Here is a 25497-nt window from a genome sequence, read left to right as displayed (position 1 = left end):
GTAAGCCATATTAAGTTAATTGCCTGCGAGCTTCTCCTCCTGTCTGTACGGTAATGCGACAGAGAGACGAGTGGTTATGACGCAATCGTTAGCCTATTTTTTACAAAAACTGTTTATACGGGGCCATAATGTAACATAGAAGGTAATGGAGCCCTTTATACATTGTCGTGTATCTTTAGAAATAAATAATGGACAACAGAGTCTTTAAACGCCTCAGATGTAAAGTTATTCGCTGTCAAAGTGACGCCAAAATGAATGGGAGTCAATGGGAATGCTAACGCAAGTGAAGTTCTGCTAAAAGATGGCGGCACCCGGCCGACTTCAACTTCCGGTCGACTTCCTTGCCGCCTGGACAGTAAAAGAAATATATAGATTTGGACATTCTCCTTCTGAGAAATAATTGATAAAAATGTAAGAAAAAAATGTGGTGCTTAGGAGAAATTATTTATGTAACCGGGTGGTCAGGAAAAAGAAACACACACGGCAACAGATTAATTTTTTATATTGGGGTTTTATCTGACTGCTGTTCGTTTCCTTTAAAATAAGTTACAGCGGTCGGCGGAAACACAGCTGAGCAAAATAAATAAATAAAAGTAAATAAAATTCCAAAAAATAGAATTAAGAAAAATTACTAAATACAAATTGTCACTCCAAGAATTACACAGTGTAATGACACTGAAGACTTACAGAAATAAATAAAAATAAATGTGATGTTTCACCCGTTCCAATGTAACAAAAAAACAAAATCTTAGATTTCCAGCAGATGAACTCTGGTTGAAAACCAGCAAAATACTCGCACTCCCAAATAATTTACTCTGGAGTGAGCATTACCACAAATATCTACTGCTTCATCAGGTGATTTGGACTTTGTCTTTAAGAACACAAATAAATATCACCAAAATCCTCATACAAAATGGTCAAAAAAAATGAACTACTGATAAAGTAAAGAATACGGTAGTGCTATGGTACAAAGAAGAGATAAAAGAAACACATTAATAAAGTCATCTCATCTTTGCTCTCACAATAATGACCTTTTTCACAAAAACACACATTGTTAAACATTAAAACAAAAGTTTTAACAGCACTGATAGTGTTTGTACAGTTCCAAATACTAATACAAGAGTAGAAAAATTCTTAACTTACACTGGAAGTTTCCACTATCACCAGACACGAGGTTCACGTGGATCACACTCGATCCGATCACATCTACAACAAATTACACATCAAAACTTTGCACAAAATAGGTCTCGGTTTCCACGGATATAAAATAAAGGTTTTACAGTGATATTTACCCAGGAAGACAGCAAAACTTCAAAATAAATCTCCCCGATGCCAACACGACGACACGGCACTCGGCTGCTACATCGTATCATCCCGAAATGGCTGTTCTGTTCGCGCACATGCCAAACAGGAAATCTCGCGAGCAGGGATCGGTGGATCTCTTAAAGGGGCCATACTCTGTTTTAACACCCATTGAAAATACGTTGTATTTATACCTCTGGCCACATTCTCCCCTGCTGAAACCCATCATTGTCCTCAATGACATTCAGTGCTGGTTCCTAACCTCATTTACTGCTTCCCTGAAGAAAACACTACCAAGACTGGTCAAAACCTGGGAAAAGACTTCAGGGCTGATTGAGACGGAATTACAAGCTGACCTGGGTTCATTAAATGGGTTTGGATGCACACCAGCATTGACACGGCTAGTCCTTCTTGGTGCAGGAACCGGTTTCTTTGGCACGGGTCTATCAGCATCAAGAACAATCCCATCTTCCCCCATGTGCTCTAACTCTGAGGGTAGCTGTCCATCATTCTCTAGAACAAAATCAGGACCCACTGCTAACGTTTCCTCTGCTGACCCAGAGACTTCAATATCCACATCTCTCGTCTCTTCCAGGTGAGGCAAAGTAACCTCTTCCAGTATTACACACTCTGGATCAACAGGTTCAGCTTCCACTGACTCAGAGGGAAACTCAGCTGCTGGGGCTGTCACTGTACTCACTGCCTCTGCTGTCTCAACCACAGATCTCTCGCATGGTCGCAAATCAACTCTGTGGACCCGTTTATAAGGACCTCCCTCTACAGGCTCAACTGTATAAGTGGTACCTTGTACCTCTACTACCCGATACACAACTGGAGCCCAGGAATCCTGTATCTTGTGTCTGCCTACAGGGCGGTTGCGCAAGTACACCGTCTGCCCAACACCAACAGATGGACAGTAAACCTTGTCATTCAATGGAGCCAATCTCTCTGCCGCTTTCTGCTCTGCAAATGCTCTCGCCTTTTCATGAGCTTCCCTGAGTCGGCTTTGGTGGATTACTAACCAATCCTGCCCTCGATTCACAGGATGTTCCTCACCCAGGAGAGCATCTACTGGAAGGCGTGGTTCTACACCAAATAACAAGAAATAAGGTGAATACCCAGTTGTAGCATGTGGGGTTACATTGTATGCATAGATCAGCTCAGGAAGGTGTTCTGGCCAACGCCTTTTCTTTTCTGGAGAAAGTGTTCTTAACAACTCGTGGAGCGTTCTGTTAAACCGCTCGCACTGAGCGTTACCTTGTGGATGGTAGGGGGTTGTACGTGTTTTCTTTACTCCATACAAGCGACATAACTCAGCTACCACCTCACTCTCGAAATTCCTTCCCTGATCGGAATGCAACCGCTCTGGTACCCCGTATTTCATGAACCACTCCTTCAGCAGTATCTTCGCTGTAGTATCAGCTCTCTGGTCTCTGGTGGGGAACGCCTGTGTGAATTTAGTAAACACATCGGTGACAATCAACACATTTTCGCGACCATCCGTGGCAGGTTCAAGCACAGTATAATCCACGGCCACCACCTCCAGTGGTCTGGATGCTAAAAATGGCTTCATAGGCGGACGGATTCGCGGCTGTGGCATTTTGGTTAGGATGCACCTTTGACACCTTTTAATCCACCTCTCAACATCCTTGTACATACCGACCCAGAAGCAACGCTGTCTCAATAGGTCGAGTGTACGCTCAATGCCTTGATGTCCCATCTTATCATGGACACTGCTCAGAACTTGTTCTTTTAAACAGGCTGGCAAAAGCAATTGTCTGCACTCACCCAAGCGAAAGTCATTCACAACCCTGTAAAACAAACCATCCATCACCTGGATATATTTCCACTGTTTCAGCAGTGACAACACAGGCCTAGGTAAGCTGCTTCTCTCTTGATTCGTGGGCTTTCTCTGATTACCCCAAAACTCATTGAAGGAGCCCAAAACAGGGTCACTTAGCTGGAATTCTTTCAACTGAGCTCTGGTGTAACCTGGAAGAGCAAACATACAATCCTGGACGTCACTTTTACCGGGACTACCATCTTGTGCACGGATCTGTCTAACCTTACAGCGTTGGTCACCCACAATCAACAATTCAGGGTCTAAAGGTGTACCCTTGTTGACTACATTACAAATGGCAACACAGTCATCCAATTCTTCAGAACTGTCAGGCTCCCCTGCCAACGGGTGCCTTGAGAGGGCGTCTGCTGCGACATTATGCCGTCCAGGTCGGTACTTCACCTCAAAATCAAAAACAGCTAATTGAGCCACCCATCTTTGCTCGATGGCACCCAACTTCGCTGTCTTCAGATGACACAATGGGTTGTTATCCGTGACAACCACAAATTTTGCACCCAACAGGTACCCCCTAAATTTTTCTGAGACAGCCCACTTGAGAGCTAGCAGTTCAAGCTTCATACTACTATAATGCCTGTCATTTTTCTCTGCATTACGTAGCCGGCGACTTGCATAGGCTATCACTCTCCTAGAGTCACCTTGCTGCTGGTAAAGGACAGCACCTAAACCATCCTTGCTAGCATCCGTCTCAACTACGAACGGAAGAGAGAAATCTGCAAAACCCAAGACTGGGGCCGTAGTAAGCTTCTCCTTTAACATTTCGAAGGCTGTGCAACACTCCTCTGTCCAAAGTGAACAAAACTCAGGTCTCTTTACCATGCTCTGTTGTCTCAGACAAAAGTTCACCAGGTCATGAAGAGGACCTGCAATTTTAGAAAACCCTTCAATAAACTTCCTGTAGTAACTACAGAATCCCAAAAAAGACCTTAGTTCTTTCACTGTACTTGGCGTCTTCCATTTTCTCACAGCTTCTACCTTTCCTGGATCAGTTCCAATCCCTTGAGCAGAGATCTGATGACCCAGGAACTTGACCTGTTCTTGGAGAAAACTACACTTATCAGGCCTAATTTTGAGTCCAGCCTCCCTTAACCTACTGAAAACCACTTCCAATCTCTTTAGATGTTCCTGGAAAGTAGATGAATAAACCAGAATATCATCCAAATATACCAGCATCGTTTGAAATATCAAATCTCCCATTATGGACTGCATGAGGCGTTGGAATGTGGACGGTCCATTACAGACTCCAAAGGGCATACGGGAGTATTCGAATATGCCAAACGGGGTGGTGAACGCAGTTTTTGGTTGGTCTTGCTCCCGCACGGCTATCTGATGGTATCCGCTCGCTAAATCAATGGTTGAGAAGAATTTGGCACCTTGCAACGCATCGAAACTCTCATCGATGCGAGGCAAGGGAAAAGCATCTCGCTTTGTCTTCGCGTTCAAGTGCCTGTAGTCCACGCACAATCTCAAGTTCCCATCAGTTTTCCGTACAAGCACTATGGGTGATGCATACGCACTACTACTATGCTTAATTACCCCCTTCTGGAGCAGCTTAGTAATATGTTCCCTGACTTCACTATACTGGGTTGGTGGAATGCGACGGTAGGGCTGTGTTATTGGTACATCATCTACCAAATGGATCTCGTGTTGTACTTTTTCAGAAAACCCTAATTCATCATCACTTAATGCAAACACATCCACGTACCTCAGTAACAAAGCTTTAAGCTCAGCCTGCTGCTCAGCAGCTCCACCCAAACACAACCCATTAAGGAAGTCTGGTAAGCCCTCGGTCACCACTTGCCTCTCTTCTGTGCTTACTGTAATCTCCTCCACCCCAGCCTCAACCCGCTGGAACTTTACTTCACAACCCTCTCCAGAACGTAAGGATTCAACAGGAGAGAGAATACCTAGCCTGGTACGAGGTTGCAGCCATATATCCTCTGTGGAGAGATTCACAACTTGTATTGGAAATAACGGTGTTGTAGTGGAAACAAGAGAGGGTACTACTATCAAACCCTGAGGGAGGGGAAACTTCGCTGGTTCCAGCAACAGGTTGGAATAGCCCTCTGAACAACTATTTCCCCTTCCTTTGACTATCAAGGTCGACATTGACCAAGCAGGAATATGCACCGTCTCCTTTCCAGCTATATGTGCAACAATCTGTTTTTTAGCTTGACTGACACTTTGCATCTGCTGGAAAACTTCTCTCCAGTCAGACTCTAACTCCCCACCTAAAGTAGTATCAAACTCAGCATGCACTAACTGCCTACACCTACTTATAATATTCATGCCGATGAGTGCCGGCACCGCAGAAGAATTCCGTCCATCTCTAACCACCAGGAATCCACACTCAGGCAGGTTAATACCCATGGTTTCAACTGGTAGTTCCAGATAACCCAAATATGGGATGTCTAATCCATTAGCGGCTGTAATTCTTAACCAACCGGATGTGGGAAGCATATCCTTATCTTCACCTGCCAAGTGCTCTTTAAAGAAGTGTTCAGTAATTGTACTGACTTGGCTCCCAGTGTCAAGTAGACATGACACATTCACACTTCCAATTTTCAGGTCAACCACTGGACACCTTCCCACAGCATGTTGGAGTAACCTGTCACGATTTGAGTCAAGGTAAGTTGAGCCAATAGCTTGCCCTCGCATCGCCTGGCTCATAGCGACCGAGGGTGTGCATTTCCCTGCTGTAAGGAGGATGATCCATCGTCCTTGACAGCTGGTTTGTTTTTTCTCATACAATTTCTCGCTATGTGCCCGACACCATTACACTTAAAGCAAATAGGTTGGCCATCATCAGAAAATCTAGGCTGCATGGTAGATTTAGGACGATTTAAAGATTCAGGCTTAGGGCAGTGTAGAGTCAGCCTCTGAACAGCTTGAGTTAACTCCCCAATGGCTTTGCCCTGCTCTGCTACTACTTTCAGAACATCATCCAGTGTAACAGAGCTTGCTACAGGCATCACCATAGCTGCACACTGAGCTTCTGTAGTCTCAGAGCTTACACTACAATTACTGGCTACCTTACTAGCACGTAGTTTGGTATCTTCAAGGGACCACATTAATGCTTCATCTCTGACTTCAACCAAAGTGGACTGTGGCTTGTCTCTTACCAACTTTCGAAGTTCCCTTCGAAGTGCTACATCCCTGACTCCCTCAATGAACTGGTCTCGTAGTGCAACATTAGCATTGGCAATGGCATTAGAAGACTGCTTTAAAACAGTATTTAATATCTGTGAAAGGGCATGAGAGTATGTACGGAGGTCTTCACCCTCCAGCTGTTTACGAGTGTAGAAAGTTTGCAATAACTGGGCCGGACTACGCTTTTCTCTAAAGGCCGCTCTCAAATACAAGAAGATGTCCTCTGTTCGTGGAGGCTGCCCCCCTTGCCTTAACCTGACCTCTTCTACAGCAGCACCTTTAAGCAGGGAAAGAACAAAATCAGCTTGATCTTCAGGTGTCTGGTTTCTTACAAGCAGTACTCTTTCCACCTCTTCAATAAACTCATCCACATTTCTACCATCTTTGCTAAGATCACCACTAAAGGGCTGAATGTGACGTTCTCTGGGCACATACACATAGGACCTAGTTGGTTCTCTACTCAGGTTGGCAATAGCTGCCATAGCTTCAGCATGCTTTCTACTGAGCTCTTGTATCTGTTCTTGCACATTACCCGCTCCCTCTGCACTAGCGGCACCATGTATTACCGCAGGCTCTTCTTCTGGCTGTAACATGTTGATGAAATTTTAAAAGTCTTTTCACAGTCCTTTCAAAGTCTTTGTTAAATGCTTGTTGCTTCTCAGTTCAAAGGATATTCTGTCTGTAATGGGTATATGAGACTCTTTTCCTCTTCTGCAGAAGACCCGTCACTGGCTCCCGATCTTCAACCACACTTGTAGTTCAGCAGCAGACAGCGATGTCTCCTCTTCCTCCTGCTACCCGTCCCTTGGCCCCGAAACCTTTGGCCGACGTCTTTAGCAGTTTGATGAACACTGCACAGTTGACCACTTCCACTGCAAGTCCTGCAACTCAAGTACCAGCCACTACCGTATTTAAAAAGAGCAAAAAATACGCTCAACTCTATACTGCTCCCGACCGTCAGATGACCCCACTCCTGGTACCAAAAATGTAACCGGGTGGTCAGGAAAAAGAAACACACACGGCAACAGATTAATTTTTTATATTGGGGTTTTATCTGACTGCTGTTCGTTTCCTTTAAAATAAGTTACAGCGGTCGGCGGAAACACAGCTGAGCAAAATAAATAAATAAAAGTAAATAAAATTCCAAAAAATAGAATTAAGAAAAATTACTAAATACAAATTGTCACTCCAAGAATTACACAGTGTAATGACACTGAAGACTTACAGAAATAAATAAAAATAAATGTGATGTTTCACCCGTTCCAATGTAACAAAAAACAAAATCTTAGATTTCCAGCAGATGAACTCTGGTTGAAAACCAGCAAAATACTCGCACTCCCAAATAATTTACTCTGGAGTGAGCATTACCACAAATATCTACTGCTTCATCAGGTGATTTGGACTTTGTCTTTAAGAACACAAATAAATATCACCAAAATCCTCATACAAAATGGTCAAAAAAAATGAACTACTGATAAAGTAAAGAATACGGTAGTGCTATGGTACAAAGAAGAGATAAAAGAAACACATTAATAAAGTCATCTCATCTTTGCTCTCACAATAATGACCTTTTTCACAAAAACACACATTGTTAAACATTAAAACAAAAGTTTTAACAGCACTGATAGTGTTTGTACAGTTCCAAATACTAATACAAGAGTAGAAAAATTCTTAACTTACACTGGAAGTTTCCACTATCACCAGACACGAGGTTCACGTGGATCACACTCGATCCGATCACATCTACAACAAATTACACATCAAAACTTTGCACAAAATAGGTCTCGGTTTCCACGGATATAAAATAAAGGTTTTACAGTGATATTTACCCAGGAAGACAGCAAAACTTCAAAATAAATCTCCCCGATGCCAACACGACGACACGGCACTCGGCTGCTACATCGTATCATCCCGAAATGGCTGTTCTGTTCGCGCACATGCCAAACAGGAAATCTCGCGAGCAGGGATCGGTGGATCTCTTAAAGGGGCCATACTCTGTTTTAACACCCATTGAAAATACGTTGTATTTATACCTCTGGCCACATTTATATCGGTCTTATTTGATATTCAATATCTCAGGACATAAATAATGCACCACATTTTTTTTACATTTTTATCAATTATTTCTCAGAAGGAGAATGTCCAAATCTATATATTTCTTTTACTGAAAGTCAGAGTTGAGCAGTAAGTCGTTACTAGTAATTTATTTTAATATTACTTTTGCAGTAACTATTAGTGTAACTACTAATTATATTTCAGTAATCATTTTACAGTTACCATTCATAAAACAGATTTGTTGCTTTACTTCTAACCTTTTAAGAGTGAACACTGTTAAAACTAGAATGTCCACTAATGTGTTTATTTACAAAAAGGCATGAGTGGTAAATAAGTTTTTCATAAAACTGAAACTTAAATATATAATTTGTATAGTTATTTCTGTACAAAAAAAAGGAAAAGGAAAAAAAGACAAAATAATAAGGCTGAACTATAGCATGTTAAATGGTGGTTGCCTGTCTATGAATGGTATACACCCCCCCCCCCCCCCCAAGCTCACAGAAGTGGTTTGACCCAAGTCCTCAGCAGCCACCTGTCACTCAAGTGGCTACGCCCTTAATTATGCAGAACTTTAAGTCTTAAAAAAAGACTTAATTGAGTTATAAAAAAAATTCACCCCCCTCACAGTTGTCATGAAGGGCAAAATTTGCTATTTAGACCAAAATCATTTTTTGAACCAGGCTGTAAACATGTTTTTTCCTGCTGTAAAGTTGGGCATTTTAACATAGGGAGTCTATGGGACTGATTCCCTTTTGCAGCCAGCCTCAAGCGGCCAGTCGATGAATTGCAGTTTTAGACACTTCCTTATTGGCCTCACGAGAGAGAGTGGGAGGTTGGCGCTCGTTTTTAACGCGTACTTCACGTGCATTTAAGGCATGTTTAACACCTAAAATACACGTTAAATACGCGTTGATTTTTCATGCGTAAACAACACGTATTTAGCGCGTTAAATACGTGTTGTTTACGCGTGAAATACACGTATTTAATGTGTTGGTGACGCGTTAAAATTCACGTGTATTTGACCCTTTTTGCCTTCCATAGAACTACACGTAGCTAAAAGTCAAAGTAACAATTATATATGAAACCCCATATAACTATAGACATGTACAAACGTGTCTGAATGCATTTTTAGGAAATGTTCTGTGCTACATATTTCTACCAATTGATGCCGTCATACTGCGACTATTTTTGGCCGGGGACACGACGTCGCCGTCGGACCAATGTTTGCTGGGCTCTGTTTAAACTATATTAAAAAGACATGTCTTTCGCAAAGCATTCAAATAATGCATCTTATAATTTGTGACTGCAGTTGTATCTGATCAAATGCAAATTCTTATTCTTTAGCTTGGGTTAAACATATAAATTTTACTTTTTTGGAACAGTAACTATGTCTCTATTTGTTTCTCTGTTTTGCCACTAGGATTTACACAAGCTCCAGTCTGGATCCAGAACATCTGAGAAGAGATGATGCCAACCCCTCAGAGGGCCTCATATGGTGCTAACCCTGAAACAACATGCAGAACTAACAAATATTGCTACTTACCATGCAATCACACACACTAAAAAATCCTGGGTTATTTTTTCTACCCAAGTGCTGGGTTGAGCCATTTGGGTAAATTTTTTGGGTTATTTTCTCAGTCTTGGGTAGTTTTTGGGTAGTTCTATGTAACCCAACCGCTGGGTTATTTTCTGGGTCGTTTTCACTGAGAGCTGAATCAATGCACCCCTCCCCCACTCGGACGCAATAACCCAGCTCATTGGGTCAAATCAACTCCGCGCAGGATCAGCGCAGCGCGGGCAGACTGAATTCGAGGTGGAGGTGGATGCCACACACACGCTGTAATATTTGGAGAAATAAGGTTCGTATCAATACATTTATACATTTGACATGTATTTTTAAACATATTTACACACATAACATAATAATGAGCGAACGAGCGATAAAAAGGCAAAGAAATGTGCGACAACAGTCACGTTTACATGACATTAAATGCACCGCCAGATTCGCTCGTTTTGGTTTGCTGGTAATGCCTGCTGGATAGTAAATAAGTTTCCCTATCATAGGTCACTTCGATGCTGCGGTGACGTCACCACGTATGGGAACACCTCCGGTGTGACGAATGTCTGAAGCCCTATACCATCCCGCCAATCCTATTGGCCAAATGGCGCATGGCACCACCCTACGCATGCACACGCATGATATACCTGGGTGCAGCGCGCCATTTCGCTCAGATTTTCATTCCTTCAGGAATAGCGAATCATCTGTGCCCTATCATCTCGCGTTCTCCAGCGATTTTCTTCGAGCAGTGTTTAACTCCTCTTTCGCGGACGCGATGAGTCAACGAAAGGTAAGAGCCGTATATGGGTTTATCACAGGGAGGCACTCATGAGAGATTCGTTTGCAGCCTCTCTACATGTTCTCTCTGTGATAGCCTACGGCTATGGTAAAATAAAGAAAAGTATCCGCGCCCTGGAGTCTATTTCTTCAGTCGCCTCGCGTCTAACCCCCACCGTTCGCTTCTGCGGTCGCCGAGGCCCCGCACGAGGTGTTGGTTAGGGGCGATATTGCGGCTCGACTATGAATACAGTGATGCACTGGAGTTTTTCCACTTGCTCGCTCTTCCCTACTCGAGCGCGTTAATCAGAGCAGTTTTGCTTTTATACTATGTTGTCTAACCACAGCTTCGAACTCAGAGTAGGCTCTGACCGGCATAAGCGGTTCTCTCCCTCCGAGCAGACAGGAGAAACGCGCTTCCCCTTCCTCAGTGTGCTATTATGTGGCTATCCGCGCGGTGGATAAATTACCCTTCTCACGGACCTCCACCAAGAGGTTTCGAGGTCCTGGAAGCAGCCTTATCAGCGCATATCACGAACGGCGCGGGTTTTTGCCACGATTAAGTGACATGGCGGACTGCTATTATATAGCGATGCCGTTTGACTACCTCTCTAGCCGAACGGATCGCGCCAAACTCCGCCGCGAACTAGTCTCGTCTAAGACGTATCGAGTCGTGTCTATTTCGGCAAATTTTATTCTCTTATTACGGTTCTTTACGAGAAGCCTCTCGTTCTTACCCCCACACTCTAACATTGACTGTCTCGCAGCACAAGCACTTCGAGCGTCACTGAACTGAGCTGTTATTTGAGCGCCCCCTCAGACACTCTGCACAATTCAGTCTTCAGAGTTTGAGGAACGGCATACAGACTGGCGAATATGGCCAGTTTATGACGGCTCACACAGCTGCCGCGTTCTCGCTAGCGGCGTGGCCTAATGTTTTCTTGTTGGATTAAATCCTGCCGTGAACACGCTTCAGGATTATACACAACGAAACGCAGCGAGTTTGACGCTTGCGCTTTCCTTCTATGTTTGCCAGGGTCTGTGCCCTCCACTAGAGAGTGCTGTTGGACTGCTAATGCACATCCAACCCTCTCACTGCAGTCCCCACACTCTAACATTGACTGTCTCGCAGCAAAGCCACCTCGAGCATCATTGGATTGAGCTATCATTTGAGCGCCCCCTCAGACACTCTGCACAATCCAGCCTTCAGAGTTTGAGGGACGGCACAAAAGGCTGGCAAAGATGGCCAGTTTATGACTGCTCATACAGCCGCCACGTTCTCGCAATGGCGACGTGGCCCGATTTTTATCTTGGTGAATTAAATCCTGCCGTGGACACGCTTCAGGATTATACACAACGAAACGCAGCGAGTTTACGCATGCGCTTTCCTTCATGTTTGCCAGGGACTGTGCCCTCCACTATAGAGTGCTGTTGGACCACTAATGCGCATCCAACACTCTCACTGCCTTCCCTACGCTCTAACATTGACTGTCTCGCAGCAAACAGCACTTCGAGCAGCATTGGATCGGGCTGTAACGCCAGGCGTAAATAAATAAATAATAATCCCTCAGACACTGCGCAATCCAGCTTTCAGATTTCGAGGGGCGATTCAAGGGTCTTACACAGACGACCCGTTTATGACGGCTCGCACAGCCGCCGTTTTAGTTAGCGGCAGAGCCTGATGTTCAATTTGTTGGTCTAATTCCTGCCGTGGACACGTTTCAGGATTATACACAACGGGACGCAATAGCTCTTATGCATACACTTCCCCTGTGCACGAATGCCGCAGGCTTTTCCGTGCACGGACATTTATGTGTATGACAGCGTTGCAGAAAGCGGAAATTTGAGACTGCTAGTATCGTTTTGGGTCGCGTGGAACGCTTGCCCCGCATTTCTCAATGGGTGTTATGCACAATTGTCACGGATACACCAATTCGTTTTTTAGAGGCCCACCTCTTTTCCGCAGAATTCTTTCCACGGTGGTAAACTGATGGTAATAGCAGTGTTGTGACAGGAGATGTCAACTCTGCTGAGCAAAGGGGCTATAGAAGTCGTAGACCCCGTACTTCTCAGATGCATGGATGTAGCTCTGGCCCCGTTGCGGCTCCAGGGCGTCCGTCTGTTAACCACTTAGACGATTGGCAGCGGCATTCCCCGTAATTTGTCTGGGGTTACTTCACATGCGCCCTTTTCAGTGGAAAAATGGGCGGAAAGACGAAATATTTCACCCCGTTGTCTTCCGCATCCGACGATTTCGGTGACACGGAGTTGTGTGATGTCGTTAAAGCTATGGATGCCAACCGAGTTTCTCCTACCGGGGTTCGGCTGGGGATTTGAGCTTTCCCAGAGACCGTCACGACGGATGCGTTTTTGACCGGTTGGGGAGCTGTTTGTCAAGGGCTACCAGCCCATGGAGTGTGGACAGCTGCACAACGCAGTTGGTATATAAACCGGTTGGAATTACTGGCAGTTTTCTGGCTCTCCAGTATCCCCACATTTTTTTTGCAACTAACATTACTGCATATTTGTGGTAGTTTATATATTTTAACCCATTTTTGTGCTTGGCAATAATGCTGCTAGAAAATGCAGGATATGTTGGTCATTATGTGTCTGTGTTTTTTTTTTATTTGCATATTGTCAGTGGATCAACAGCACAACTTTACACTTCAGTCTACACTTTTATGGGATTTTGGACTCACGCTAATTTGACCTGTTTAGTAAATCTGGCCTTATATTCTCAATGACAACTCGCTACTGTTTTTACTAGTGTTGATGAATGTAATATTATTTTCCTACAGATGCAAAGGGAAATCTTGCACTAAAGCTGTTACCTGTTTTGCTTCTACCTCCACCCTACAAAATTGGCAGAAAAACAGTCCGACCCAGCAATGATGAAAGCAAAAAAGCTTTCATTGACATTCAGCCTGTAAGTACGACTTACAGAAATTTACTTCAATCATTTAATGACTTCACCAGGTTGAATACACTACCATTCAAAAGTTTGGGATCGGTATGATTTTTTAAATGTTTTTAAATTAAGTCTCTTCTGCTTACAAAGGCATTTATTTGATCCAAATACAGCAAAAATAGTAATGTTGTGAAATATTGTTACAATAAATTAATATTTGCTATTGATTGAATAAACAGTTTTGAATGAATCCCCAACCCACCACCCATACCCACACCCCTGACACTCCCATTCTGTTTCACCTTTATTCATTTGCATTATCTGTCCTTTAGGTTGGAACAAATATGGAGTACCTCCAGCAGGCTGAAGCATCAAGACCTTACCCTTATGTCCTGTAACTTGAAAATGGACACATTGCGTCGCGGGCATTTGTCATCCTCGCAGGAGAAGCTTTGGAACAAAGCACTATTGTTTAAGGGGAAGTCGTGGCCTAATGGTTAGAGAGTTGGACTCGCAATTTAAGGGTTGTGTGTTCGAGTCTCGGGCTGGCAGGAATTGTAGGTGAGGGGAGTGCATGTACAGTTCTCTCTCCACCTTCAATACCACGACTTGGGTGCCCTTGAGCAAGGCATCGAACCCCCAACTGCTCCCTGGGCGCCGCAGCATAAATGGCTGCCCACTGCTCCGGGTGTGTGTTCACAGTGTGTTTGTGTGTGTGTTCACTGCTGTGTGTGTGTGCACTTGGGATGGGTTAAATGCAGAGCGTGAATTCTGAGTATGGGTCACCATACTTGGCTGAATGTCACATCACTTTCACTTCACTTCACTGGGACAGTAAATGTATGTTTCAAATCGTTTTATGTTTTTGATGTAAACTAACCGAAACATTGTTTCTATATTAGGGAGTTTATTCATAATATTTTTGAGTTGGAGGGAAGTGAATCCCCAACAGTGAAATTTTTGCACTGGGCACTACATTCTTGCAAGTAGATTATAAGAGGTTCTTTGAACAAACAGTGGTTCAAGAACACGAGGTAGCATTTTAGTTTAAGTTTTATTTGCACATGAGATTTTTGTTCTGTTTTTTTTTTTGTATAAACAACTGTTTTATTGCTTGAGGAAGAGTATTACTTTATGCGTACTGATGATTATCAATTACATTTTTATGTAGAAATATTTTACTGCCAATACGTTGTATTTCATAGATTTATTTTTGTGTTCATTTTGTAGACTTAAAACAACAGGTCCATAATGTAGACTTAAAACAAATGTGCTTTGTAACAAACAGTTCTTGAGGTAAAGAATTTTAGTTTTAATTTCATGTGCTTATGGATTATTTAAAAATAAGTATTTGTATATTTAAAAAAAAAACCTTGAGGTTTTTTGGACTTAATGAATTTCATGAGCATATGGATTAAAAATAATATGAGTTATTTTTTAAATGTATTACTAAACCTTGTGGTTCTTTGGAGTTTATGAATTCAAATGTTTTTTTCTAAACATTTACAGTTTAGAAAAGTTACAGAGGCAAACCATAAAAATTAAAGAAATTGTTTTAAATACTGTTTATAAATGGAATTTTATTTTTTTAGTTTTGTATGATCTTTTGAATTTTTGGTTGAGGTAAAGTGTAATTACAAAGTGTAATATGCTGAAAGAAAAATAAAGATAATACAATGTTGTCCTGTTTGTTTATTATGTGGTATATTTAATGTTAAAAGGCATAAAAATTCCTTTGAAAATATAACCCATTTATGAAATCAAATTAACCCATTATTTTTGTAAAAATAACCAATTTTTGGGTAGAAAAAACAACCCATTTGCTGGGTTAAAATTAATAACCCAACTTCTTGGGTTAGTTTAACCCCATATGGGTTCTGTCCTATATTTACCCAGCAGTTGTGTTAAAAACAACCCAATTTGGGTTGTTTTTAACCCAGTGTTTTTTAGAGTGCATAATTATTGCTGTTATAAGTGTTCATCGTCTGGTTGACTACGTCTTGTATTATTATTATTTAATTTTTTTAATATCCTGTCATATGCACATAAACTGACAATCACAATTTATGAGCTACTAGTAAATATTGTAGAAATTTAATTTCCTGTAAAGTTGCTTAGCAATGATTTGTATCGTAAAAAACACAATACAAATAAATAAACGAAATATAAATGTACTCCACCATTATCTTGTCTCTCAGTCACACACACATAGTACTTGAGTTCATTCTCTAGTGCCGTGACTTTGGACTGCATCTCCTCCATTTCTCTGATGGCCTTCCTCCTCAATCCCTCCAGCCGCTCTGCTTCTGCCTCTCCTTCATCCACCTGCCTCTTCAGAGCCTTCACACGCAGAGTCAGCTCAAGAACCACACAGCATTAAACACAGAAACACTCCACGGGTCTCTAACACACACCGATCATCACACACACACACTGCTCTATATGTGCACATGTAACGTGTGTATTCTTCACCTGGTCTCTCTGCTCTGCTGTCTCTCCTCATCCAGGGTGATGTTCAGCTCCTTTAGTTTCCTCTCCAACCGTCGCTGAGAGGACACCACAGAGCTCTTCTCTCTGCAAAAACACTTAAATCTATGTGCTTGAACCTTAGGATGTCCTGAAATGTGTTGGGAGTTTTCTTATGCCCGGAGATAGTTTGTATACTGAGTTTTAATGTGAAATGTTGCAGAGCAACAGTAATGATTTGCAGAGGATCAGTGCTGCCTCACTCCCGTCTACATTAATTATTTTTGTAAATTTGGTTTTGTCTTGCAAACTTGTTAATTAGATCCATAATTTATCAGGATGATAATGTAAAAGTGGACAAAACCATTATTCTGCTAAATGGTATGTTACAGAAAAAAATAAATAAATACAATAGAGGGAATAACTTAATTCATATGCTGGAACACAGATATAAGTCTTTTCAGAATAGTTTATTGCAATGCAAACATTATATCAAAGAATATGTGCAGAAAAAAAGAAGAAAATCCAAGAGTCATTCTACAGAAGAGTTGTCATTATGTGTCTCTTACAGTGTGTCCTGTATAAAAATGCATCACACCACTGATACTGTCACAATCAGTAGCGGTTTTAGGCACGGGCGAACCGGGCAGCCGCCCGGGGCGTCATTTTTTCGGGACACATTGGGGGCGGCAGCACGAGTAGATAAACAAAAAATCCTCTGTGTCGCGCAGCGGTTTTTCGTCATTTATATCATTTCACTGTGTGTGGAATTGGCAAATTGGCGCTCCCTGCAGCTGCTGGCGCCCCTGCTTGCTGAAAATATCCACTGAAGCGTTGTGTTGTGAGAGAAGTGTAAGGGAGTGGGGCGAGAGGCGCGTGCGACATTTCACCTCTGGGTCTCTCTCAAATGGAACGGACAGGGCGGGGGTGGACGGGGACAGGGGATCCACACTAGTAATATAATTAATAATAGACTAAAGTCAGTCACACACCTCGACTTTCTTCCAAATAACGCACATTTCATTCATAATGTTATAATACAGGCCTATATACAGGCCTATAGTTCCTGCAAATGAAACTAGGTAATACAAAACGATTATGCGGTCATCAAGGTGAATTGGTTTAGTCCTGACTTCTGGTCCTGAGTGACAGTTGGGGGGATGGGAAATCTGTTGATTGTCGAGTGCCAAATAAACAGAGATGGAGAAGAAAAGGTCAAAGCCAGGTGCCCAATTTCGGAAAAGAAGAAGAGGAGAAACGAGCAAAAGATAAAGGTATGCAACTATTGTCTCTGTATGATTACAGTATCCATTTCATGAATGAAGGGCTAATGTTAATTGATGGTGGGTATAACGTAACTCTTTGTTAGCATTTTTGCTATGATGCTTTAAAAGTGTGTCATGCGTATAATTTGAGGCAGTAACCTAATGGTACCTCCATGAAAAGTTAGATTGATATACAAATTTTGGCTGAAAAATATCCTGAAACCCAAAAAGTTTTTGTTTTTGCCTATACATATAATTTAAAGTCATTTTATTTTTTAAACAACTGAGTCCCAGTGACCATAGCATAACGTGAATAAAATATAATTTTTCAATGTATTTGTTTTACTATTTGTTTCTATGCTCTAAAAAATGTGATGACATGGGGGGAAAAATGAAATAAATAAATGTTGTTTTTTTTCGGGTCTAGGAGGATATAGCGTGTAATGACAGACATTTAGTGTGTAAGAGCATGTTTATGTAACCCTTCTATTATGTTTTGAGTCAATTTGACCCTAGGCTGTTTTAGCTTTATAAAACATTATCCTATGGTCTTTTGATTTCAAATGCAGTTAAATTGCAATTTCAGGGGCACTTCTAAAATATTTTGGAGCATCCTCTACCACTGGTCAGGATGAGCCAACCACCTCCTCCGCTACAAATATGTCTCCACAAATATCTGATATTGAGGATGAAGACCTCTTTGCCTCTACTTCTACCCAGCATGAGCTTTCAGGTGTGCATATCGTGTGTGTGTATGTGTGTGTGTGTGTGGGGGCTACAAGACAACTGCAATTTAATGTAATTTTAATATTTCTGATAATTTATGAGTAGGACTGTGTTTTTTCACTGCTATGTGTTTTGAGTAATATGCCAATATGCTGTCTGATAGAAATGCCTGGAGCTGAACCCCCACTGAGCCCCACTGGCCCTCACATCTGACTGACAGGATTCGGACTGAGCTGGTTCACAGAGGACCAAGTAAAGTGCCACCTGGCTTTGTTTTCCGTAGGAATGAGAGTAATGTGAGAAGTTGCCACCACTAATATTTTAAGAAGACATTAGTAAGTGGTGAAAAGATGGCAAGAAGTTGGCTGATTTCTTCAATTAAGAACAACAGCCTCTTTTGCTTCTGCTGTAAATTGTTTTCCAAGAGGAACATCAATTTAACAAGTGCAGGAATGGCAAATTGGAAACATGCATGCAATGATATCACATCATATGAAAACAGTTGTTATAATAAAATATTGCTGTTTGTGCAGAACTTTGTTTGCTATTTTTTGTGTGTGTGTGTGTGGGGGGGGGGGGGGGGCGCTCGAAAGGGGTCTCGCCCAGGGTGTATTTCAATGTAGAACCGCCACTGGTCACAATACACTCGGAGAGCAAGAAACGAGGATTTCTTCAATATCTACATGTCTTTTAATAATCCAATCACAAGGGGACCGTGGGAGACACAGGAACACATGGAAGGACATTCAGAAACAACCAACACTGCTTGAAAGGATTAGGGATTTTAAACACAGGGTAAATAAGGAAGAATAAGACACACCTGGAATCAAATTAATACAATCAATGGAGACAGAAACTGGGTCACAGCCAGGGAGCAAAAACACACACCCAGGTGCGTTTCCCAAAAGCATCGAAAACCAACTATGGTCGCAAGTTCCGTCGTTACCAACGTAGTTCAACGATTCGATGTTTCCCGAAACCATAGTTCAAACGAACATTCGGAAACTGCATCGCAAACTTGTGTCGTTGGAACGGCAGCCCTCCCCCTGTGGTTAGAGGCATAGTTCGACGTTAGTTTGCTGTGTCGACGTCATTGATTGCGCCGCACCTGGGCTGTGTTCTATTCAGAGTCATCGACCCTATGCCCTATTCCTTTAGAAGATTTCACCATCCACTTTGAGTGATTTAAAGGACTTAAAGTTGTGGTTTAAGTTTATTACATAATTCGCCTTTTTTATTATTATTACAAATTCAGTTTGAAACTGTATAGCAGCGTGGCCCTCGCGATTATTCTCCCTTAGAAGTGCCCCCTGAAAGCATTAATCTTGCCGATTAGAACGCAGCCATTGTTTCGTTCGTGCGAAGAAACGGTGAGTTTGTCAAGGGAGTTATCTTTGTAAAAACATTCCAAAATACATATGTCTCATATAACAATATTGGTAAAACAGTGTGTTAGAGGTTTTCACTTCCATAAAATGTTAACACTCAAATTACAGTATTTTTATAGTAAATTAATTTTTAATTTTAAATGAATGTACCCAAATAAAGTAACAAAAAAAATGTATAAATAAGTGAGTGATTTTGTTTTTACAGAATTAGAATATAGAATACTCTCTACAAATGTGTTTGTGTGTGAATACATAGAGAGAGAGAGAGAGAGAGAGAGAGAGAGAGAGAGAGAGAGAGAGAGATTATACACTGTTTGCAAAAGTTTTATGTTTTTAAGTGTTCATTTAATGCATATCGGCAAAGAAACCAAATATTTAACAGAAATTATGTCAGATTAAACAAATGGTTTAAACTGCAGTGATGACTGGATGCTGCACAGGTGATAGGACGTATGGGCGAAGAGGACATGTCTCCAGCAGCCAGCTATAACCAAAGCCATGCACCCTCTTCAGCCACCTGCAAACTGCAGAAGTGGCCCACACAAAAGCATGTGTGCTTCCGTCACCCACCCATCAGGCCATCACCCACCACCTCCATAAATTTCCAACTGCATATTATAATTCAGTGTAGCTAACAACTGAAGTGTATGCGTTGTTTCTTCTTATTGCCCTCTTAAGATGTGAAGCCTGATGTTGAAGGGCCAGAATGGAGAGGGCCTGATGTTGGAGGCCTGGACTTTGAAGGCAAAGGCCTGGTTGATGCACATATCTATATCTCCAAGGATCCTTCCATTGCAACAGGCCCCAGGATGGCCAAAACTGTCTCTTCCTCTGTAGGGACAAGAGGAACTGAACTGATACCCCATCAGTCTTGTTTGCTTCCCTCTTACATGCCACAGCCCTCTGTTTTTTCACACTTGCAAAGTTCTTCCACTTATTCCTGACTTTGTCTGGGCTTAGTGCATATCCATAGCTAGCATTGTTTATTTTTTTGAGTGATTTCTGCCCAGATTTTATTTTTGACAGCATTTGTAATGCTATTATTCAGCTTTGAAAATAGCTGGACTTTACTATTTTCCACCTCCTCAAAAAGAACTGCAAATTCAAGCTTTGAAAATTGGGGTTTTCGTGTCATTTTCATTAACACGTCAGAATGGCAAGACATAAATAGGAAAGAATGAGCAAAATAAGCAATCCACAACAGTACATCACAGTTTTTCAAAACCCATCTTTTTTCAATTGTGGTTAAGTAGCCTATCAATATTACATAAGAAATAGTATTTATCTGAAATTGTGAAATTATTGACATTGGGATCAGAAAAGAGCTAATTTTTAACTCCGTGTGTGTATAATGTATTGCAGAACAAAAGAATGATTCGTTATTACTCGACTCCTACGTAATGTCATTTCAAAAGCGTAATTCGAGTCGAAGAAAAGAGAGAATAAAACCAAATTACTGTAGGTGGCGGTATGTGTTCATGTCTCCAGTGAGCCATTTGATCAAAGAAGAAGAAGAACGACTGTCTATGAGTTTGGATCAAGGGGCAAGGAACTCGACCGGAAGTTGAAGTCGGGTGGGGGCTGCCATCTTTTAGCAGAACTTCACTTGCGTTAGCATTCCCATTGACTCCCATTCATTTTGGCGTCACTTTGACAGCGAATAACTTTACATCTGAGGCGTTTAAAGACTCTGTTTGTCCATTATTTATTTCTAAAGATACACGAAAATGTATAAAGGGCCCCATTACCTTCTATGTTACATTATGGCCCCGTATAAACAGTTTTTGTAAAAAATAGGCTAACGATTGCGTCATAACCACTCGGCTCTCTGTCGCATTACAGACAGGAGGAGAAGCTCGCAGGCAATTAACTTAATATGGCGTACTGGCGTTACATTTTAAAATACTATACAAAATAATTAATCAGAATACTTACTCCTGCTCACTCACGACAAAGAAATCCCCGCTCAAGCTCGCCGTCTCTGCAAGATATACGATGGCAGTTTGCACGCACAGCTACTAGAAGATTTACATCTGTCAGACAGGTTGCTGACGTCGTCAAGCTTCGTTTGAGTCTGCGCGTCAGAAACGGAAGTGCTAAAAAACGCTAAAACTGGGCTTCATTTGTCTCAATTGAGTTCCAGTGGGGTCGCTGTGTCCATTTCTTTTACTGTCTATGGTTTGGATCTGCGACCAGGGGGCAAGGAACTCGACCGGAAGTTGAAGTCGGGTGGGGGCTGCCATCTTTTATCAGAACTTCACTTGCGTTAGCATTCCCATTGACTCCCATTCATTTTGGCGTCACTTTGACAGCGAATAACTTTACATCTGAGGCTTTTAAAGACTCCGTTTGTCCATTATTTATTTCTAAAGATACACGACAATGTATAAAGGGCTCCATTACCTTCTATGTTACATTATGGCCCCGTATAAACATTTTTTGTAAAAAATAGGCTAACGATTGCGTCATAACCACTCGTCTCTCTGTCGCATTACCGTACAGACAGGAGGAGAAGCTCGCAGGCAATTAACTTAATATGGCGTACTGGCGTTACATTTTAAAATACTATACAAAATAATTAATCCGAATACTTACTGCTGCTCACTCGCGCCAAAGAACTCCCCGCTCAAGCTCGCCGTCTCTGCAAGATTAATGATGGCAGTTTGCACGCACAGCTACTAGAAGATTTGCATCTGGCAGACAGGTTAATGACGTCGTCAAGCTTCGTTTGAGTCTGCGCGTCAGAAACGGAAGTGCTAAAAAAACGCTAAAAATGGGCTTCACTTGTCTCAATTGAGTTCCAATGGGGTCGCTGTGTCCATTTCTTTTACTGTCTATGTCTGCGACACAGGTACCATGGTTTCGGGAAACAGTCGTGAGTGACTAGGTCGTTTGTTTTCATAATGATGCATATGATCGTACTATGGTGGTTAATCTGCGAGCTACGTCGTTGTACGGGAAACGCACCCCTGGTCCATAACCCTGACAGTTATGTTTTTCCTTATGACAGCAATCAACAGTTCTATAAATCATCAATAAAAAAAGTGAACTTTTGCGATAGAAGGAGCATGAAATTTCATATTAAAGAATTTGCCCCAGATTGAGAGTCATTCCTTATTTAAAGAAAACATCAACAAGAACAAAATCACATTAAATATCTGCCCTGTGCTTTACATGCAGGACTACTGTTTGTTTACACCAATTGTTAAGAGATACAATAAAAAAATAAATGAATTAAATAAATGCATATTTGCAGATGTGTGCTGCATAAACAGTATATGTGTGTGTCCATGTTATTAGGATATATTATGAATTTATGACATTTATCTTATTGGAAAAAGAATGTAAATTAGTCCAAACCAATTTGATGTAACAATTAACATATTTTTTTGTAAAATATAAAATTAATGACTTATAGTCATGATTCAGGTGTTATGTTCATCTAAAAAACTGAATGGACCATCAAACCCTGCAAGTAAAAGTTTTATTAAATACACTTCATCAAAAAACACTTATTGCACAAAGGCTTATTATCAATATCACTTACCTCCTGAAATGATAGAATAATGTACGGTAGTCCAGCAGTTCAAATCAACTAAAAGATATAAAAAATAAGTACTTTACTATCTGATCAGCTATCATAATGTGACTTTCATTCTAACATGAAGACTCTCATCATCAGGATGCAATGATATGAGCTGTGTGTATTTCATGTCTTATAGCAACACACTCAGAAAACTTAAAACATTAAAATTCAAAAAACATAGTGATAGCACACCTTGCAGTTACTCGAACATCAATTAAATTCATTGATAAGTTAACTGGTTAGTAGAGAAATCAGTATACACGCATGCAAATGTGTATGTTTGGTTTCTCCTTTTTCCCAATAAGCTTTCATCATTATGCTGTTAAAGAACAGTTTAACAGTGTTTAACTTTTCAGGACTACAGTTGTGGACTTACTTTGACTGTTGGTTTTGTGACTTTGTTTTTGGAAATAAAGAATGACACAGATGGTCAGTGATATGAGGACACACAGAGACACTGCTGTGGGCATCACTACTACTGTCAGATAAGTTTCACTCTCATTGTTGTTGGCTTCAGTTTGGCCAGCCGTATTGTCAGCAGCTGGTGTTAGAGAAAAGATATACTTAAATGAATATTAGTCAGACTGATTAGGGTTTTTCTTTTAATCAAATAAATTCAGTATACCTGTGGATAACAATGTTGTGGAATGCGTTTCCAAAATTGTTGAATAAAATGTTTTATCATTTGTAATCAAAATACAATCTACTTTTAAAGTACGAAATGTATCTATAATTACATATTTAGACAGTAATACAGCTGGTATAAAAACATTATCAAGCTTGTATAAACATTTGGACATCAACATCTACTTTATTAACAAACAGACAGATTAACCACAGGATATAATCACCACAATATTTTAATCTAACCCATACCAAGATATATTTAACTTACATATTTATTATATTAATTACCACAATAATCCAAAAATATTTTGACTAACCCATCACAACAATTCACATTTATAATTACACTAATCAATGTCTGTCAAAGAGTCCGGTTTGAAACTTTAGGGTTAAAAACACTGGATTGAAAACACACCTTTCATCATCAGCTTCGTCTCATAGCAGGTTTTTTCATTCACTCTGCACCGATACCACAATTTATCAGTTTGTACTGCATTCCTTATAAGCAAAGATCCGTTGTTTAGTTGTTTCGCTCTCATGTACAGGGGGTCCGGGGGTTTCTCTGTGCTGCTTGAGGGCTTGAAAGGAGCACGATACTGGGTTACATCTGTTGATTGGTGACCATTAACAACTTTCCAAGTGACTGGTTCAGTCCTGTTTTGTAGAGGATGTTCAGAGCATGGCAGCAACACTGAAGAGTTTATCATTGCATGGACAGGGTTCAAAACTTTACACTCTGAAACAAGAGAAACACAGAAGTAGTAATATTATACATGTATATGGTTCTCCAATGGTGGTTATTAGCTTTTTTGAAAAATCTGCATTCTCACTTATAATACTCAGGTTAAATCGAGTTGTATGAAGGCAGTCCTGATCCCTGTAGACCTGACAGTCATAAAGACCACCATCGGATGATCTGATGTCTTTCAGATCAAGTGTAACATTTCCAGCATCATTCCTCACAGACCATCTCTGGTGCTCTGATGCTGGAGAGATGTCTGGAGACATCAGGATGACTTTATCTTGGTTGATACTGCGTAGTTTGACTGTCAGAGAATCCAGCGGGTGGGTTGTTGTTTGGCAAGAAATAGACATGCTGTCACCAAGTAAATGGCTTATGTTCAACTGATGAACCTGCTTGCAGGGTCTCTTTGTTTCAGCTAAATGGTGTATACCAATATTAAATTAATAAAATGACTTTTAGATCAATTTTAGATAAACACATTGTTTGAGTTAATCTTTGCACACAAACACACACAAAATTAAAACAAAGACTGTCCTTAGTGACACACTTTCTTGCTTTAAAATTTAAGTCAGAACACATTTGTTAGCACAATTGTTTAACAAGAATTGAGTTCAGCTGAAATTTCCAAAAAAGTAACAATGTAACTTATGAATGACATTAAAAATATTTATATGTTGGTTAAATGAATTTGATTTCAAATAAAAGACACTTACCTTTACATTCTAATAATGCTGCTGTTAGAAGATACAGGAGTTGGAAATAAGAAAGCTGAAAACTCTTCATCATATACAGATGCTCACTGCTGGACAGCTGAACACTATATGAGCACAAGCCACATAACTTCACTTTGCTGTTTACAGTTACTCCAAATTTAATGCGGAAGTAGGAAATAAAGTCATTTTTATGTGCTCAGAGGCCTTCAGTTAGCAATGGGGAGTTTTTGAAGAGCCAAAGTAGGAAATGTGTTCTGTGCATAATGTCAGATGTGTAATTTTTCACACATTTTAAATAATTAAAACAATTAGCTATATGAATTGTTCATATTTTCATTTAATTTCCTTCTCTTAACATTCACCTAATGAAATC

At 40.9% G+C, this 25497-nt stretch overlaps 1 protein-coding gene across 2 annotated transcripts in view; it reads right to left on the bottom strand.

Moving 5' to 3' along the window:
* Positions 1-25216, bottom strand: part of LOC128030711 (uncharacterized) — a 199003-nt gene extending 173787 nt beyond the window's left edge. For both annotated transcript variants that reach the window (XM_052618574.1, XM_052618573.1), the window contains exon 1: positions 25125-25216. In XM_052618574.1, coding sequence (XP_052474534.1) covers positions 25125-25197 — 73 coding nt within the window. In that variant the 5' untranslated portion in view covers positions 25198-25216. The remainder of the gene's footprint in view (positions 1-25124) is intronic.
* Between the last annotated feature and the right edge of the window lie 281 nt (positions 25217-25497).

This window comes from Carassius gibelio, chromosome A16 (genome assembly GCF_023724105.1).
Source record: "Carassius gibelio isolate Cgi1373 ecotype wild population from Czech Republic chromosome A16, carGib1.2-hapl.c, whole genome shotgun sequence".
Classification (NCBI taxonomy): domain Eukaryota; kingdom Metazoa; phylum Chordata; class Actinopteri; order Cypriniformes; family Cyprinidae; genus Carassius; species Carassius gibelio.
This window is presented reverse-complemented; position numbering and strand designations above follow the sequence as displayed.